This window comes from Hyla sarda, chromosome 9 (genome assembly GCF_029499605.1).
Source record: "Hyla sarda isolate aHylSar1 chromosome 9, aHylSar1.hap1, whole genome shotgun sequence".
NCBI classification, from domain to species: domain Eukaryota; kingdom Metazoa; phylum Chordata; class Amphibia; order Anura; family Hylidae; genus Hyla; species Hyla sarda.
In genome coordinates this window covers 85678488-85695119 of record NC_079197.1, presented here as the reverse complement: position 1 = coordinate 85695119, position 16632 = coordinate 85678488, and the positions used below count along the sequence as shown (strand labels likewise).

Genomic DNA, 16632 nt, shown 5'->3' with positions numbered 1-16632 from the left:
GGTCTGCTGGTTATACTAGTCTGTAGATGGTATAATCCATACCCAGCAGTCCGTTCCTAATAGTATTTGAGAGAGAGTCTTTTTGCAATTTTGGGTTTAGTACACAGTGATTCTGTGCTCCAGCATTGTTGTGTACTGCTGGTGTTGTGGGCAAATATTTTTTTTTTTTTTAAGTGGAGTACTATTTTGTACCTGTTAATCTGTCAAGGGCCTACATACTGTGAAAGGACAGCCAAAAGTAATCACCGGCTGGTGTTTTACTCAAGTAATTTTTGAACCATACAGTAAAGTCCAGGCAAAAGTAATAACCGGCTGGTGTTTTACTAAAATTAGTTTTTTTAAGCGTACTGTAGCACATTTTTCTGCCCTCAAAAGTGCATACCACATACATCTAAGTAGTCTACTATTTTGTACCTGTTAATCTGTCAAGGCCCTAGATACTATGAAAGTGCAGGCAAAAGTAATCACTGGCTGGTGCTTTTCTAAAATTAGCTTTTTTAAATGTACTGTAACCCATTTTTCTGCCCTCTTTGTTCCACAACAAATGGTCTACTGGTTATGCTAGTCTGTAGACGGTATAATACATACCCAGCAGTCCATTCCTAATAGTCTGTGAGAGAGTGCAATTTTGGGTTTATTACACAGCGACTGTGTGTTGCAGCACTGTCGTGTACTGCTGGTGTTGTGCAAAAATACATATTTTTTTTACCCTTTGTTGGGGAACAACAAACCCCCCAAAGGGCATGTTTTCTTAAACTAATTTTTCACTTTTTAATCGCTGCTCAAGAGCTGATAAGGGTGCTGACTTAATTTTTCACTTAAGAGCTGGAAAGTGTCAATTCAGTTTTCTAATACAAGACAGCAAACACATAAGAATTATTTAAATCACAAAATCTTTAAAATATAAATAACAATTACAAAACAATACAATCATATATTGTGACTCCTAACAAACAAATATATAAAATAGTTATAGACACTATGTGGGTATCCTTGAGTTACTCTCCCAGCATTATTGCCATTTTAATACCAGTGATAAAAGGAATCTTGCTAAGGATGTGGATACTGACCTCCGGCTGTTGGAATTGACTGACTAGTCCAGATGGTAGATTTACCATTTTGAAGTTCCTCAGTTCCAGTAGGCTTTAAGTCGTTTATTCTTTGTTGTGGTTCTTCAGTTGATGAATTAAAGGGGTTATCCGCCATAAGGTGATTTTAGTACGTACCTGGCAGACAGTAATGGACATGCTTAGGAGGGATATGCGCTTGTCTTGGGGCTAAATGGCTATGTCATGAGATTACCATAACACTGTGGCTAGCTTTTTGTGAACTTGTATTTCCTGTTTGACTTATGTTTTTTTGACTACAAATCCCACAATGCCATTTTCCACCTTCTCACACATCAGCCACTCCACCCATTGAAACAAAAGACCTGTGGTTTTCAATCAGGGTGCCTACAGCTGTTGCATTAGTTGCAGATTGATCCCTCCACCCATTGAAGCAGACAGGCTCCCTGTCATCAGCTGACTAGTGAGTCAGGTCTCGGCCACATTGCAAGCTGGGAAAAATCCGAGACAACAGTAATTTTTTATGCTGGTGAAAATAAATAGTGCACTTAAAGGGGTATTCCGGGCAAAAACATCTTATCCCCTATCGAAAGGATGTCTGATCGTGGGGGGCCCGCAGCTTGGACCCCCCACGATCTCCCTGCAGCCGGCCGCATTCTACGCGAAGCGGCGTCTGAAGTTTCGGAAACCTCCGGGATTCCGAGACGTTAACCCCTGTCAGATCTAATTATATTCCTCTTATTATTTGATAGGCCTCATTCACATCATGCTTTCAGGGTATGTCACCAGTAAAAGTTGGCATAGCGGCAAAAAGAAACATTGACACGTACCCAAAGTGGACCAAATGACTTTAAAGTTTTACTGTTACATTTGAAAAAAAAATTGACAGGTGACACAGACATGTCAAAAGTTTTCAACGATAATTGTCTCAGTACTGCGACCCTCTCCAATTGTTAGAAAAAGCCAGGAGAAATGTGCGGCTATGCGCCTGACTCCACGATCTGACTCATTGCAGGAGATGGCTTCCATTGTAGGTCTATGAAGCCTTTCTCCTCCTGCAAGTGAGATCGAGTAGCTAGCAAAGGAGTAAAGCACACAGCCATGTGAGTCTCCTGATTGTATCTATCAATTGGTGGAAATGTCTGTGTGACAATTTTTTTCAAGTGACAGTAGCTCTTCAATGGACTGAAAGTAGTCTACTAATGACTATATTCAGTCTGAACATAAACTTTTTGTTTTTGCAGAACTCGAGGGGGTAGTCTTGCACACTTTTGAGACTCACCAAAAAAAGTATATGTTCAGGAAATGGAAATGACATAGTCACCCATTAAAGGGTAACTCAGATGGGAGAGGTTTGTTTTGCCAAGTATGGCCATTGTGTGGGATATAAAAAAAAAATAAACATCTCCTTACCTCCAGCACTCCCGCAGTGTGTCCTGCTAGGGTGTTCTGATGCAGTCAACTTCCTGAGCTGCAGCATGACTGTCGTACTGCGAAGCACCCAAGCCCAATCTCAGCAAATGGCTGGCCGCAGCAATGTCCCGCCCCAGCCATTGATTCACTGAGCTGCAGTATGATACATTGGGCCTGGGTGCTTCCAAATATGACATTCACAATACAGCTCAGGAAGATGACCAAAGCAAGACAGTGAATGCATTGTGGAAGTGCTGGAGGTAAGTAGATGTTTTTTTTTTTTTTTTATCCCACACAATGGCCATAGATAGAAAAAAACATGATTTACATTTACATTGCCAGCCACAGTGCACCTACGATATAATCTTCTTACCTGTTCCAATAACTCCATACCAAAACTGATTTGTGGCAATGACACTATAACAAACCCAGTTTACAAAAGTGAAAAAGAAAAAAAGTCTTCAACAGGGCACCAAACATACCCTTATAGACCTATAGTACTGTTACGCCTAGCGCTCCGGGTCCCCGCTCCTCCCTGGAGCGCTCACGGCGTCTTTCTCCCTGCAGCTCCCCGGTCAGTCCCGCTGACCGGGAGCGCTGCACTGTCATGGCCGTTGGGGATGCGATTCGCACAGCGGGACGCGCCCGCTCGCGAATCGCATCCCAGGTCACTTACCCGTTCCCGTCCCCTGCTGTCATGTGCTTTTTTCTGAGAGACATCAAGAGCTCCGCCAGGAAAAAGACTTAGATCTCTGGACACCTCTCCCACAGTCTCCACTGCAATCTGCGCCTAGGCCTCCCGCCGAGGAAGCCATGCAAGTGGATCGGTCTCGCCTGACCCTGGAAGAGAGGAATCGCCGTAAGGAAGAGAATCTTTGTCTGTACTGTGCCAGTACCGAACATTTTTTGGTGGATTGCCCTATCCGTCCTCCACGTCTGGGAAACGCACGCTCGCACCCAGCTCTCGTGGGTGTGGCGTCTCTGGATGCTAAGTCGGCTTCTCCACGTCTCACGGTGCCTGTACGGATTTCTACTTCTGCCAGCTCTTCCCTCTCAGCCGTGGCCTGCCTGGACTCTGGTGCTTCTGGGAATTTTATTCGGGAGTCCTTGGTGAATAAATTCCGCATTCCGATGACCCGTCTTGTCAAGCCACTCCACATTTCCGCGGTCAACGGAGCCAGGTTGGATTGCACCGTGCGTTACCGCACGGAGCCCCTCCTAATGTGCATCGGACCTCATCACGAGAAAATTGAATTTTTGGTCCTTCCCAATTGCACTTCCGAAATTCTCCTTGGACTACCCTGGCTTCTACACCATTCCCCAACCCTGGATTGGTCCACTGGGGAGATCAAGAGTTGGGGTCCCTCTTGTTCCAAGGACTGCCTTAAACCAGTTCCCAGTACTCCCTGCCGTGACCCTGTGGTTCCTCCTGTATCCGGTCCCCCTAAGGTCGTTAGGGACTCTGCCTGCCACAGAAAATGCCTCTCCCCCCCTCCCAGTCCCTTCAGGCAAGCCTCTGTGTCCCCTCATGGCTCCCGTCCTTGTGTCTCCCTGCCCCGTGCCAAGCTTCACCCTCTGCCCTCCCTCCCCATTCCTACTCCTGCTGTACTGCCTGCCATTGAGGAAACCATCCATTCCTTCCCGGTGTCCTCATCCCAGGGGAGGCAGTCACCGGACAAAAAAAAGGGGAGACCTAAGGGGGGGGGTACTGTTACGCCTAGCGCTCCGGGTCCCCGCTCCTCCCTGGAGCGCTCACGGCGTCTTTCTCCCTGCAGCTCCCCGGTCAGTCCCGCTGACCGGGAGCGCTGCACTGTCATGGCCGTTGGGGATGCGATTCGCACAGCGGGACGCGCCCGCTCGCGAATCGCATCCCAGGTCACTTACCCGTTCCCGTCCCCTGCTGTCATGTGCTGGCGCGCGCGGCTCCGCTCTCTAGGGCGCGCGCGCGCCAGCTCCCTGAGACTTAAAGGGCCAGTGCACCAATGATTGGTGCCTGGCCCAATTAGCTTAATTGGCTTCCACCTGGTCCCTGACTATATCTAACCTCCTCCCATGCACTCCCTTGCCGGATCTTGTTGCCCTTGTGCCTAGTGAAAGCGTATTGTGTGTCTAAAGCCTGTGTACCAGAACTTCTGCTATCCACCCTGACTACGAACCTTGCCGCCTGCCCCCGACCTTCTGCTACGTCCGACCTTGCTTCTGTCTACTCCCTTGTACCTCGCCTATCATCAGCAGTCAGAGAGGTGACCCGTTGCTAGTGGATACGACCTGGTCACTACCGCCGCAGCAAGACCATCCCGCTTTGCGGCGGGCTCTGGTGAAAACCAGTAGTGACTTAGAACCGGTCCACTAGCGCGGTCCTCGCCAATCCCTCTCTGGCACAGAGGATCCACTACCTGCCAGCCGGCATCGTGACAGTAGATCCGGCCATGGATCCCGCTGACGTCCCTCTGCCTTATATCTCTGATATCACCACGGTGGTCGCCCAGCAATCCCGACAGATCGCCCATCTAACCCACCAGCTGTCGGAAGTATTCACCATTGTGCAGCAACTTCAGTCGCAACTTCAGCAGCAATCATCTCCTCCGCCAGCTCCTGCACCCCTTCCGCAGCGAGTGGCCACTCCTAGCCTCTGCCTGTCCTTGCCGGACAAATTTAATGGGGACTCTAAGTTTTGCCGTGGCTTTCTTTCGCAATGTTCTCTGCACTTGGAGATGATGTCGGACCAGTTTCCTACTGAAAGGTCTAAGGTGGCTTTCGTAGTCAGCCTTCTGTCTGGAAAAGCTCTGTCATGGGCCACACCGCTCTGGGACCGCAATGACCCCGTCACTGCCTCTGTACACTCCTTCTTCTCGGAAATTCGAAGTGTCTTTGAGGAACCTGCCCGAGCCTCTTCTGCTGAGACTGCCCTGCTGAACCTGGTTCAGGGTAATTCTTCCGTTGGCGAGTACGCCATACAATTCCGTACTCTTGCTTCTGAACTTTCCTGGAATAATGAGGCCCTCTGCGCGACCTTTAAAAAAGGCCTATCCAGCAACATTAAAGATGTTCTGGCCGCACGAGAAACTCCTGCTAACCTGCATGAACTCATTCATCTAGCCACGCGCATTGACATGCGTTTTTCTGAGAGACATCAAGAGCTCCGCCAGGAAAAAGACTTAGATCTCTGGACACCTCTCCCACAGTCTCCACTGCAATCTGCGCCTAGGCCTCCCGCCGAGGAAGCCATGCAAGTGGATCGGTCTCGCCTGACCCTGGAAGAGAGGAATCGCCGTAAGGAAGAGAATCTTTGTCTGTACTGTGCCAGTACCGAACATTTTTTGGTGGATTGCCCTATCCGTCCTCCACGTCTGGGAAACGCACGCTCGCACCCAGCTCTCGTGGGTGTGGCGTCTCTGGATGCTAAGTCGGCTTCTCCACGTCTCACGGTGCCTGTACGGATTTCTACTTCTGCCAGCTCTTCCCTCTCAGCCGTGGCCTGCCTGGACTCTGGTGCTTCTGGGAATTTTATTCGGGAGTCCTTGGTGAATAAATTCCGCATTCCGATGACCCGTCTTGTCAAGCCACTCCACATTTCCGCGGTCAACGGAGCCAGGTTGGATTGCACCGTGCGTTACCGCACGGAGCCCCTCCTAATGTGCATCGGACCTCATCACGAGAAAATTGAATTTTTGGTCCTTCCCAATTGCACTTCCGAAATTCTCCTTGGACTACCCTGGCTTCTACACCATTCCCCAACCCTGGATTGGTCCACTGGGGAGATCAAGAGTTGGGGTCCCTCTTGTTCCAAGGACTGCCTTAAACCAGTTCCCAGTACTCCCTGCCGTGACCCTGTGGTTCCTCCTGTATCCGGTCCCCCTAAGGTCGTTAGGGACTCTGCCTGCCACAGAAAATGCCTCTCCCCCCCTCCCAGTCCCTTCAGGCAAGCCTCTGTGTCCCCTCATGGCTCCCGTCCTTGTGTCTCCCTGCCCCGTGCCAAGCTTCACCCTCTGCCCTCCCTCCCCATTCCTACTCCTGCTGTACTGCCTGCCATTGAGGAAACCATCCATTCCTTCCCGGTGTCCTCATCCCAGGGGAGGCAGTCACCGGACAAAAAAAAGGGGAGACCTAAGGGGGGGGGTACTGTTACGCCTAGCGCTCCGGGTCCCCGCTCCTCCCTGGAGCGCTCACGGCGTCTTTCTCCCTGCAGCTCCCCGGTCAGTCCCGCTGACCGGGAGCGCTGCACTGTCATGGCCGTTGGGGATGCGATTCGCACAGCGGGACGCGCCCGCTCGCGAATCGCATCCCAGGTCACTTACCCGTTCCCGTCCCCTGCTGTCATGTGCTGGCGCGCGCGGCTCCGCTCTCTAGGGCGCGCGCGCGCCAGCTCCCTGAGACTTAAAGGGCCAGTGCACCAATGATTGGTGCCTGGCCCAATTAGCTTAATTGGCTTCCACCTGGTCCCTGACTATATCTAACCTCCTCCCATGCACTCCCTTGCCGGATCTTGTTGCCCTTGTGCCTAGTGAAAGCGTATTGTGTGTCTAAAGCCTGTGTACCAGAACTTCTGCTATCCACCCTGACTACGAACCTTGCCGCCTGCCCCCGACCTTCTGCTACGTCCGACCTTGCTTCTGTCTACTCCCTTGTACCTCGCCTATCATCAGCAGTCAGAGAGGTGACCCGTTGCTAGTGGATACGACCTGGTCACTACCGCCGCAGCAAGACCATCCCGCTTTGCGGCGGGCTCTGGTGAAAACCAGTAGTGACTTAGAACCGGTCCACTAGCGCGGTCCTCGCCAATCCCTCTCTGGCACAGAGGATCCACTACCTGCCAGCCGGCATCGTGACAAGTACAAGTGTCAATACTTACACTAACAAGCATGTAAAACAGTAAGTGAATAATGAATTTTTTAAAATTTCATATGCCATATTACTACTAAGGTATTTATACGGTGCCATGTTGTGGTAGTATAATGATGTTCAGTAATATGAAACTATATAGACTCCCAGTGCCACTCTACAGACTTGGTGCACATGGTGTTAAAGTGCCCATGAGGTCTGATCCTGACAGATAGTAAAAAGAAAACCATCTTAGCCATCTGGATCTTTAGCCCTCAGCTTGAAGTTGCTTGACCTCTAGCCCTGTGGTTTGGCATTGCACTAGTGTGCTTTTGTATATTATGAGGGGGTTTGGCAGGAATGTGCATCTCGGATTAGTCTGGCCTTGTTTTCAGAGAAAAGGATCAATTGTTCCCTCCTTGAACTGAGACTCATGAATATTAAAGGGGTACTCCCCTGGAAAACATTTTTTTTTTAATCAACTGGTGCCAGAAAGTTAAACAGATTAGTAAATTTCTTCTATTCAAAATCTTAATCCCTCCAGTACTTATCAGCTGCTGTATGTTCCGCAGAAAATTCTTTTCTTTTTGAATTTCCTTTCTGCCTTACCACAGTGCTCTCTGCTGACACCTCTGTCCATTTTAGGAACTGTCCAAAGCAGGATAGATTTGCTATGGGGATTTGCTCCTACTCTGGACAGTTCCTAAAATGGACAGAGGTGTCAGGAGAGAGAACTGTGGTCAGACAAAAAAGAAATTCAAAAAGAAAAGAACTTCCTCTGGAAGCTGGAAGAGTACTGGAAGAGTTGAGATTTTTAAATAGAAGTAATTTACAAATTTGTTTAACTTTCTGGCACCAGTTGATTTAAATATCAACTGGTATTTTCCAGTGGAATACCCCTTTAAAGATTCCTCATTAAGAGTGTTCCAGCCAACCAGCGTGTTGAATTAATAGTAGATGATGCAGCAGAGCTTGTTAAGCGTGGAAGAATGAAAGAAACAGCTCATTATGTAGTGGGAAGAATATGCTTCTCAGAATGACTTGTACATTTAGTATCTTTTAAAGGGACATCAATGTTTTTCTTGGAAAGCTTTCCCTGCATTTTGATTCCATGCCATGCCAACCACAATATGCACAATGACATCAAAACTTTTTAATTGTAATATTTTTGTAAAAAATTCTACAAATGGCCAAATTATACAGTATGTGTCCATATTACAGTCTCAAATCCCAGCCTGACCAAAGGTCTGATGGCCTGAACTAACAATGCCATTAGGCCTCCATTCTGTCCAGGAAAATACGGATGCAAAAATTCAGCCATAATATGTCTCTATCTGTGGTCCCTCAGTATGGAATATTTCTCCCCCAACACACATATTCCCATAGGTGCTGTTTACACCCATCTGTATAAGTTTCTGTTTTATCTTTTTGTCTGCAAAAAATGTAAGGATTATGATGTCAGGGTGAGGATGTCATAACGGATCCAAACAATATTAATGAGATTTAATGCTAACAGATAAAAACACTAGAAGCAGCACTTTCCTGTCAGCAAAACAACACATATGGTACTGCCATTCATTGAAGTAAACTGGGCATTACATGGAAAAAGCAGTGTGACTGATGATAAACCTTATGATCCGTCACAAACCTTTTTTGACTTACTGTATGCCATCTCTTCCAAGCAAAGGAAGTGCAGACAGATAACAAAACCTACATAAATAAGACCCACAACATAAATAATGTATGAAAATGTAACAAAAACAAAGGTAAAGCATGCTAAAGCAATAATAACCTATAATATCTTTACCAATATGGTGTAATTAAATACACAAAAGATACCAAAATAGAGTAAATGAAAACTTTAGTGTGTGCAAAATATGATTATAAACAAAAAAACAACAAGAAAATCCCACTCCTAAAAAACACGGGATTAACCCCTTAAGGACGCAGGACGTAAATGTACGTCCTGGTGAGGTGGTACTTAACGCACCAGGACGTACATTTACGTCCTGTGCATAACCGCGGGCATCGGAGCGATGCCAGTGTCATGCGCGGCTGATCCCGGCTGCTGATCGCAGCCAGGGACCCGCCGGCAATGGCCGACGCCCGCGATCTCGCGGGCGTCCGCCATTAACCCCTCAGGTGCCGGGATCAATACAGATCCCGGCATCTGCGGCAGTGCGCGATTTGAATTAATGATCGGATCGCCCGCAGCGCTGCTGCGGGGATCCGATCATTCATAACGCCGCACGGAGGTCCCCTCTCCTGCCTCCGTCCGGCTCCCGGCGTCTCCTGCTCTGGTCTGTGATCGAGCAGACCAGAGCAGAAGATCACCGAAAACACTGATCTGTTCTATGTCCTATACATAGAACAGATCAGTATTAGCAATCATGGTATTGCTATGAATAGTCCCCTATGGGGACTATTCAAGTGTAAAAAAAAAAATTTAAAAAATGTAAAAGTAAAAGTAAAAAAAAAGTGAAAAATCCCCTCCCCCAATAAAAAAGTAAAACGTCCGTTTTTTCCTATTTTACCCCCAAAAAGCGTAAAATTTTTTTCTTATAGACATATTTGATATCGCCACGTGCGTAAATGTCCGTACTATTAAAATAAAATGTTAATGATCCCGTACGGTGAACGGCGTGAACGAAAAAAAAAAAAAGTCCAAAATTCCTACTTTTTTAATACATTTTATTAAAAAAAAATTATAAAAAATGTATTAAAAGTTATTTATATGCAAATAAGGTATCAAAAAAAAGTACAGATCATGGCGCAAAAAATGAGCCCCCATACCGCCACTTATACGGAAAAATAAAAAAGTTAGAGGTCATCAAAATAAAGGGATTATAAACATACTAATTTGGTTAAAAAGTTTGTGATTTTTTTTAAGCGCAACAATAACATAAATGTATGTAATAATGGGTATCATTTTAATCGTATTGACCCTCAGAATAAAGAACACACGTCATTTTTACCATAAATTGTACGGCGTGAAAACGAAACCTTCCAAAATTAGCAAAATTGCGTTTTTCGTTTTAATTTCCCCACAAAAATAGTGTTTTTTGGTTGCGCCATACATTTTATGATATAATGAGTGATGTCATTACAAAGGACAACTGGTCGTGCAAAAAACAAGCCCTCATTCTAGTCTGTGGATGAAAATATAAAAGAGTTATGATTTTTAGAAGGCGAGGATGAAAAAATGAAAACGTAAAAATTTAATTGTCTGAGTCCTTAAGGCCAAAATGGGCTGAGTCCTTAAGGGGTTAAAAACACAGTGGGGAAACACCAAAGAGAATAAATACATGGTATGTACATACAATTAGATTTAACTATAATATATCATAGAGGATCAATCCATCAAGGCATCTACTCATAACAAGCTACAATAAACTGCTAGTACCACTCAATTAATAAATAGCAAATACTAAGATGTTAATAAAAATAAGGTGCAAATGTACATAGGTAAGAAATATATATTAATATGCCAGTGGAGACTTACAATACATGTATAAGGCAAAATGCACTAAAGTTCAAACAAGATAGATCAAATGGATTTAGAGGATACCAACCACAATAATGGAGGAGAGTTACTCCGATGTTCCCCAACTTCACACTACAAGGTGTTCCGCCCCGCTTCGTCTGGGAGTGATCGCCACTGTGTTTTTAATCCTGACTATGTTTTTTAGGGGTGGGATTTTCTTGTTATTTTTTGTTTATAATCATGCTTTGCACACAATAAAATTTACATTTACTCTATTTTGGTATCTTTTATGTATTTAGTGACACTCAGTGCAGACAGATAACCTTCAAAATCTTGCCAGTAAATATATTAAATAATCACAAATATGTTAATGAATAATAATAAAATTTAATTGAAAGTACCAAATGAAATACAAAATGATTGCATCCCCCCTCCAAAAAAATACACATACACACAAGACAAATTAATTCAATGTATGCTGGTGGGGGAGCATCATATCAGTACACAGTGTAGGATAGCAACACACTAATGAGATTAGTAATAGTATGTATATCTGTATGTTAGCTGGTAACAGTGTGTCAATTGTATACAATAAAGTGCTCTGTGCTATGCTGACAATAATACTAAAAGTGCTCAAACTGTAGGAATAAGGTCAAACCCACAATTAAAAGTAATCACAATAATATGTGTCACCAGGTACTAGCTCAGTCTGATAATACTAATAGATACCGTATAGCAAAAGTATAATAATAATGTCAGAACACTGGAGGTGGGATGCTGTCACCAAGATGTTCCCCCACCTCACACTCCAACATGTCGCCCATGATACTTTTGTAGCTTATCCTGTTGTTTGTCAGAAACCCAGCCATCACGACAATGCATGGTGTTTATCAGGTCTCATTGACGTGCAGAGCTGAGTGCACAGATCCTGTGCAGTGGCATACAAATTCCCTACAATTCTGTGCATTAGGCACTCCATATACTGCTATATAGTATCTCCATATAGACACCGGAGCCTTGTGCAGGACTGTTTTTTTTTTTTTTTCAATCCAGATTCTGCCCGATCCTGCAGGATTTTTGACCATTACTTTCCGCTCCCGCAACATGTATGTTCCTCATCTGGGCACTCCCGCAACATGTGTTCAATGGGTCAGTTTTTCCCAACCAGGGTGTCTCCAGCTGTTACAAAACTACAACTCCCACCATGGTTCAGGCAGTGCAAACTGAGACCGTCTTCAAATGTGGCAGATTTATCAGAGCTCAGAATTTTTTTTAAATCTGGCGCATTTGTAAGTCCAGTCTAAATTTACTCTAACTATAAGTTGGTGTATTTTACACCAGAATTGCAAATCCAAATTTTGGTGCATTCATGCCACGACTCTATTACCAAATCTAAGCCCATAATCTTATAAGATTATGAAAAGTGTTTAAAATACATAAGGGGAGATCAAAACCTGTGCAGAGAAAAAGCAGACCAGTTGCCCATAGCAACCAATCAGTTTGCTCCTTTTATTTTTCAGAGGCCTTTTTAAAAATTAAAGAAGCAATCTGAATGGTTGCTATAGGCAACTAGTCAGTTTTTTCTCTACTCAGGTTTAGATTTTTTGTTCAAATTACTCCAGAATATTGGCACATGTGCATGTGTAAATCTTCCCCAGTATATCCCTTATTCACCATATTGTGAAACATGAGATAATAATGTTTATAACAGAGCTTAGAATTCCATTGACTCACGTGTAATTGTGTATTATAAGTAGACACATGCTACATCAAGAAGTAGTCATTGGGGGCAGACATTGGTTTGGACTATTCATGACTGTCCCATCAGTAATTCCATTACAAAGTTTTGCAGTAGTGACATATGCAGGGGTCAAGTCCTGGGGAATAAAAGTGTGGGAACTCAACCAGATTTTCACTCAAAAGCTGGACATGCAGCACTCCTTCTAATAGGAAGAGTGTTCCTGCTGTGGAAAAAGTGCAGGAACAATGGGGAAGATTTATCAAAATCTTTCCAGAGGAAAAGTTGCCCAGTTGCCCATAGCAACCAATCAGATTTCTTCTTTCATTTTTAACAAGGCCTCTGCAAAATTAAAGAAGCAATCTGAATGGTTGCTATGGGCAACTGGGCAACTTTTCCTTCATAGGTTTTGATAAATCTTCCCTGTTCCCATGCCTTCCTGCGGGATTTGAGCTGTGGACATATGCAATTCTGTAAGTACTGACCTTGTACAACCATACACATTGTGGGATTCAGTTATATAAATTCACTACATTCTATGCGACTACCCAAGCTCACTTTTCTTTCTGTTCACTAATACACTTATTTTTCCTTGAAGCTCTGGGTAAACCAAGAGGATGGCGTGGAAGAGGGCACCAGCGAAGTGCAGAATGGGCATCTGGACCCAACTTCCGACTGCCTATGTATTGGCAGGACACTTCAGAATCGGGATCAGATGAGGGCCAATGTCATCAATGAAATCATGAGCACAGAACGCCACTATATCAAGCACTTGAAAGATATATGTGAGGTAAGTTTGTCACTCTTTATAACTTGCTAAATGTCTTTACTACATTAAATATTTCAGTTTCAGGGTAATACCTTGCTCCGGCCATATTTATTCCACCAATTCTAACATGAGTCATGTATAGTACTTTTCCCAGCACACCATGGTGAATGCTTCACAAAACATCTCACCAGGACTCTGCATTTCCTAAGCACTGTACCACTGTGCATCAGATGGACTGTAAATGTGTCACATATTGAGTGGGTGTTATCTCACACATCGCTTAAGATTTTGCTGGCTTTTCCACTTCCCTGTTTTTCCAGGTCTCCTGTTTTGAGGCTAATGTGAGCTTGGTCATCGCTGACCTCTTTCTGTCTTCATTTTTGAATATATACATTACTTTAGTCCTTTTTTCTTAACCTTTGGGATCACGTCACTCACAGCCTCAAATATAATGAGCTCAGCCCTTCTTGGAATAAGTACACTAAATCCCAAAAGATTTAAACTGAGAAGCCTTCCTTTTAGGTTGCTTAAAACTGGCCCAGTTTCTGCTGACAAGGCAAATTCAATCAAATTAAAGAGGGATCTTTGATGCTGTTTGCTTTACGAGCACCCCTGGGACCTTGTGCTCAATTTGGAGGCACTTTGCTCATTTAATAAAGGTTGTTACGCTGGCAATAAATATGGATTTAATATATTCCATCCATGCTGCCTACATAGTGACTGCACTATGCTGCACCATCCCAACCATTATTTTTTCAGGAATCTTGTAGGATGGTTCTGTATATACTTATGGGATTTCAGGCACAAATTCATATGAAGAAAATCATTTTAGATATACATTGTAATATGAAACTGTTCAGACAGGGCGGTCCCACATGAATACCCATAGATCTAATATACATAGAGGATACCTACTGCATAGCGTCTCTCGTCATTTTTCAAGAACCCAGCATCATTAAAACTGACCACTTTGAAGACAATTCCAAAGGAGTGTCTGAATAGGTACCAAAGACTCGGTGAGTCTTTTTAGATATTCAGACTCTCCATTTTATTTCCACATGGTCTTAATGAGACCACTGAAAATGTCCGCTGAGGACAAACTTGTTTGTTTTGACAGAACTTTGTTTTAATTTAGGGTCATATATATATATGTCCAATGTGTATGCCTTGGAGATCCTATTTATTATCATTATATTTGTTTTTATTGCTTATTTTGTATATATTGTTTTATGTTATGCAATGTGATATGTTGTTAGACCCTGAAAGGGTTAACTGTTAGGTATATATTGACCTCTAACACTGCATTTACCATGGCTGATGAAGCAGCCAGCTGTGCTGCAAAACATGTTGCATTCTGGGTAAATAAAGTTTTCCAAGAACCTACCTCCTGATTGTGTCCAGCGCCATGTTGATCCATCTCGTTTTTGAAGCAAGCTTTCTCCATACATCGTTGGTTACTCTGGTGGAAAGGCTGCAGGACACCTATTTATTTAAGCTCTGTCCATGGTTGTGTATGGGGTACACATCCTTGTGGGTAAGCGCAATTGTTTGCCTTCCCGCTAATTATCATCTTGAATTTACTACGCTATGGAGCACCCTGTTTTTATGTTTTAGTAATATGAAAAGAACAGTTATCTTAATGAGAATCTTCTAATTCTTGAAGGATTTACACCTGAACCTCCAGTTCTTTAAATTCACCTCCATTGGCATCTATCATACCTGCCTACTGCTTGACCACTTCTTCTGCTAATTCACTTAGACTGTCTTATTTTATAAAGTAATCTGGATTACTATGATAAGAGAAATGGGCAATGAATATCCAAAGGAATATTCTATGCCCCTTCATAATAGAACCTAGAAATATTAACTCTTAGGGTAAGTACACACATGGAGGACTTGCCAACAATGCAGATTCCAATGCAGATTTTACCTGTGCAAATCCACTGGTAAAATCCACAGTAAATCCATCACGTGAATGTACCCTATCTCTTCAAATATATATGACTTTACTGTATTTTTCAAATTACACAGCTTCGTTGAGTTTGTTGGCTAAAAAGACAGCATGAGCTGTGGTTGCAGAAAGGGCCACGGGTCTGCGGTAGGCTGAGACTTGTGGGGATTCACAATTCTTAGGCCAGCGGTGAGGGGCAAGGTGATGATGATGTAGAGGTTTCCACAGGGCACAGCCTTGTATGGTATCCTGGCTGGTGAAGATTGAAATGTTCTTGATGTTACGCATGCAGAGAAAACCAAGACCCTGGCAGTCAACAACTTCAGTCTAACTAAACAATAAAATTTAATGCACATAATGGAGGTACACATGCTTTGAAATTGTTCTTACAGTTCTTAAGGCAGTTACAGGTGGTGGATGGCAGTTTAAAGGTTAACCTGTGCAGTATATTGAACTAAGTGTTGTATCTAGTGCTACCCTTGAGTTCTTTCTCACCTGAAGGATGTTGTTAGCAGTGGTTGGTTCCCAGTGGGCGTCTTGCACAAAAGTGAAGCTGAACTGCAGTTTCTTACTGCAGGATGCAGGTCTAAACAAAGATATGATGTGGCAGCCACAGCACTGGTCTGGGCCTGAGGCCTGTGCAAATACCAGAAGGAACTACTAGATCCTGATGAAGCATAACCTAGAAGACTAGTGATGATTTTGCTCCATCATATTGAAGGCTGCAAATGTAAAAGAAAGAATGGTTAGTCTCTTAGTAGATTTTATTAGTGGTGAGGTTGCTACTTTGTATTTTTGACTATGCTCCAAAGGAACCATGCTAATCCCTTGCAAACATGGATAGGCCTTAGCAAAAGTTACCAGATGGTACTGTAAGTTGACATCCAAGACTCCAGCTCTACCTTAGCTTCCTGCAAAGCTAGCTATTTATAGACTGCTCATTACACTAGTTCCTTCCTTTATCTATAATATGATGCCATGTGAATCTATGAAACCATGTGAACTATTAAGATGCCTTTCCTAACAACTCCATTAGATGGCAGCAAAGTGTAACTTATACTGAATAGTGTGTGTGGATGTGTTAACCCTTCACCACTTAGCAACAACTTGATACAGTGCTAAAGGGCAATGCAAACATTATCCGAATAGTGCAAATTCACCTTTAGGTAGCATTACAATAAAATGGGTTGTGCTATTCCTAACTAACCTTTAAGAAACACTGTGATGGGACATTGCAACCATTTAGGGTAAGATTCTTTTTATGTTAACATTTAGTATTTCCACTTATTATTTATTTTTGTGTGACATACCTGTAACAACACATGTGGAGACACGGGGGGGGGGGCGGAGGGGGTGGAAATACATGAACACTTCGGTGATGCCAGTGCA

General features: G+C 43.9%; 1 protein-coding gene across 4 annotated transcripts in view; it reads left to right on the top strand.

Moving 5' to 3' along the window:
- The window catches only part of ARHGEF9 (Cdc42 guanine nucleotide exchange factor 9), a 356509-nt gene that overhangs the window by 225889 nt on the left and 113988 nt on the right, over window positions 1–16632 (top strand). For all 4 annotated transcript variants that reach the window (XM_056540084.1, XM_056540086.1, XM_056540087.1 and 1 more), the window contains one exon: window positions 13122–13313. In XM_056540084.1, the coding sequence (XP_056396059.1) occupies window positions 13122–13313 (192 nt within the window). The remainder of the gene's footprint in view (window positions 1–13121; window positions 13314–16632) is intronic.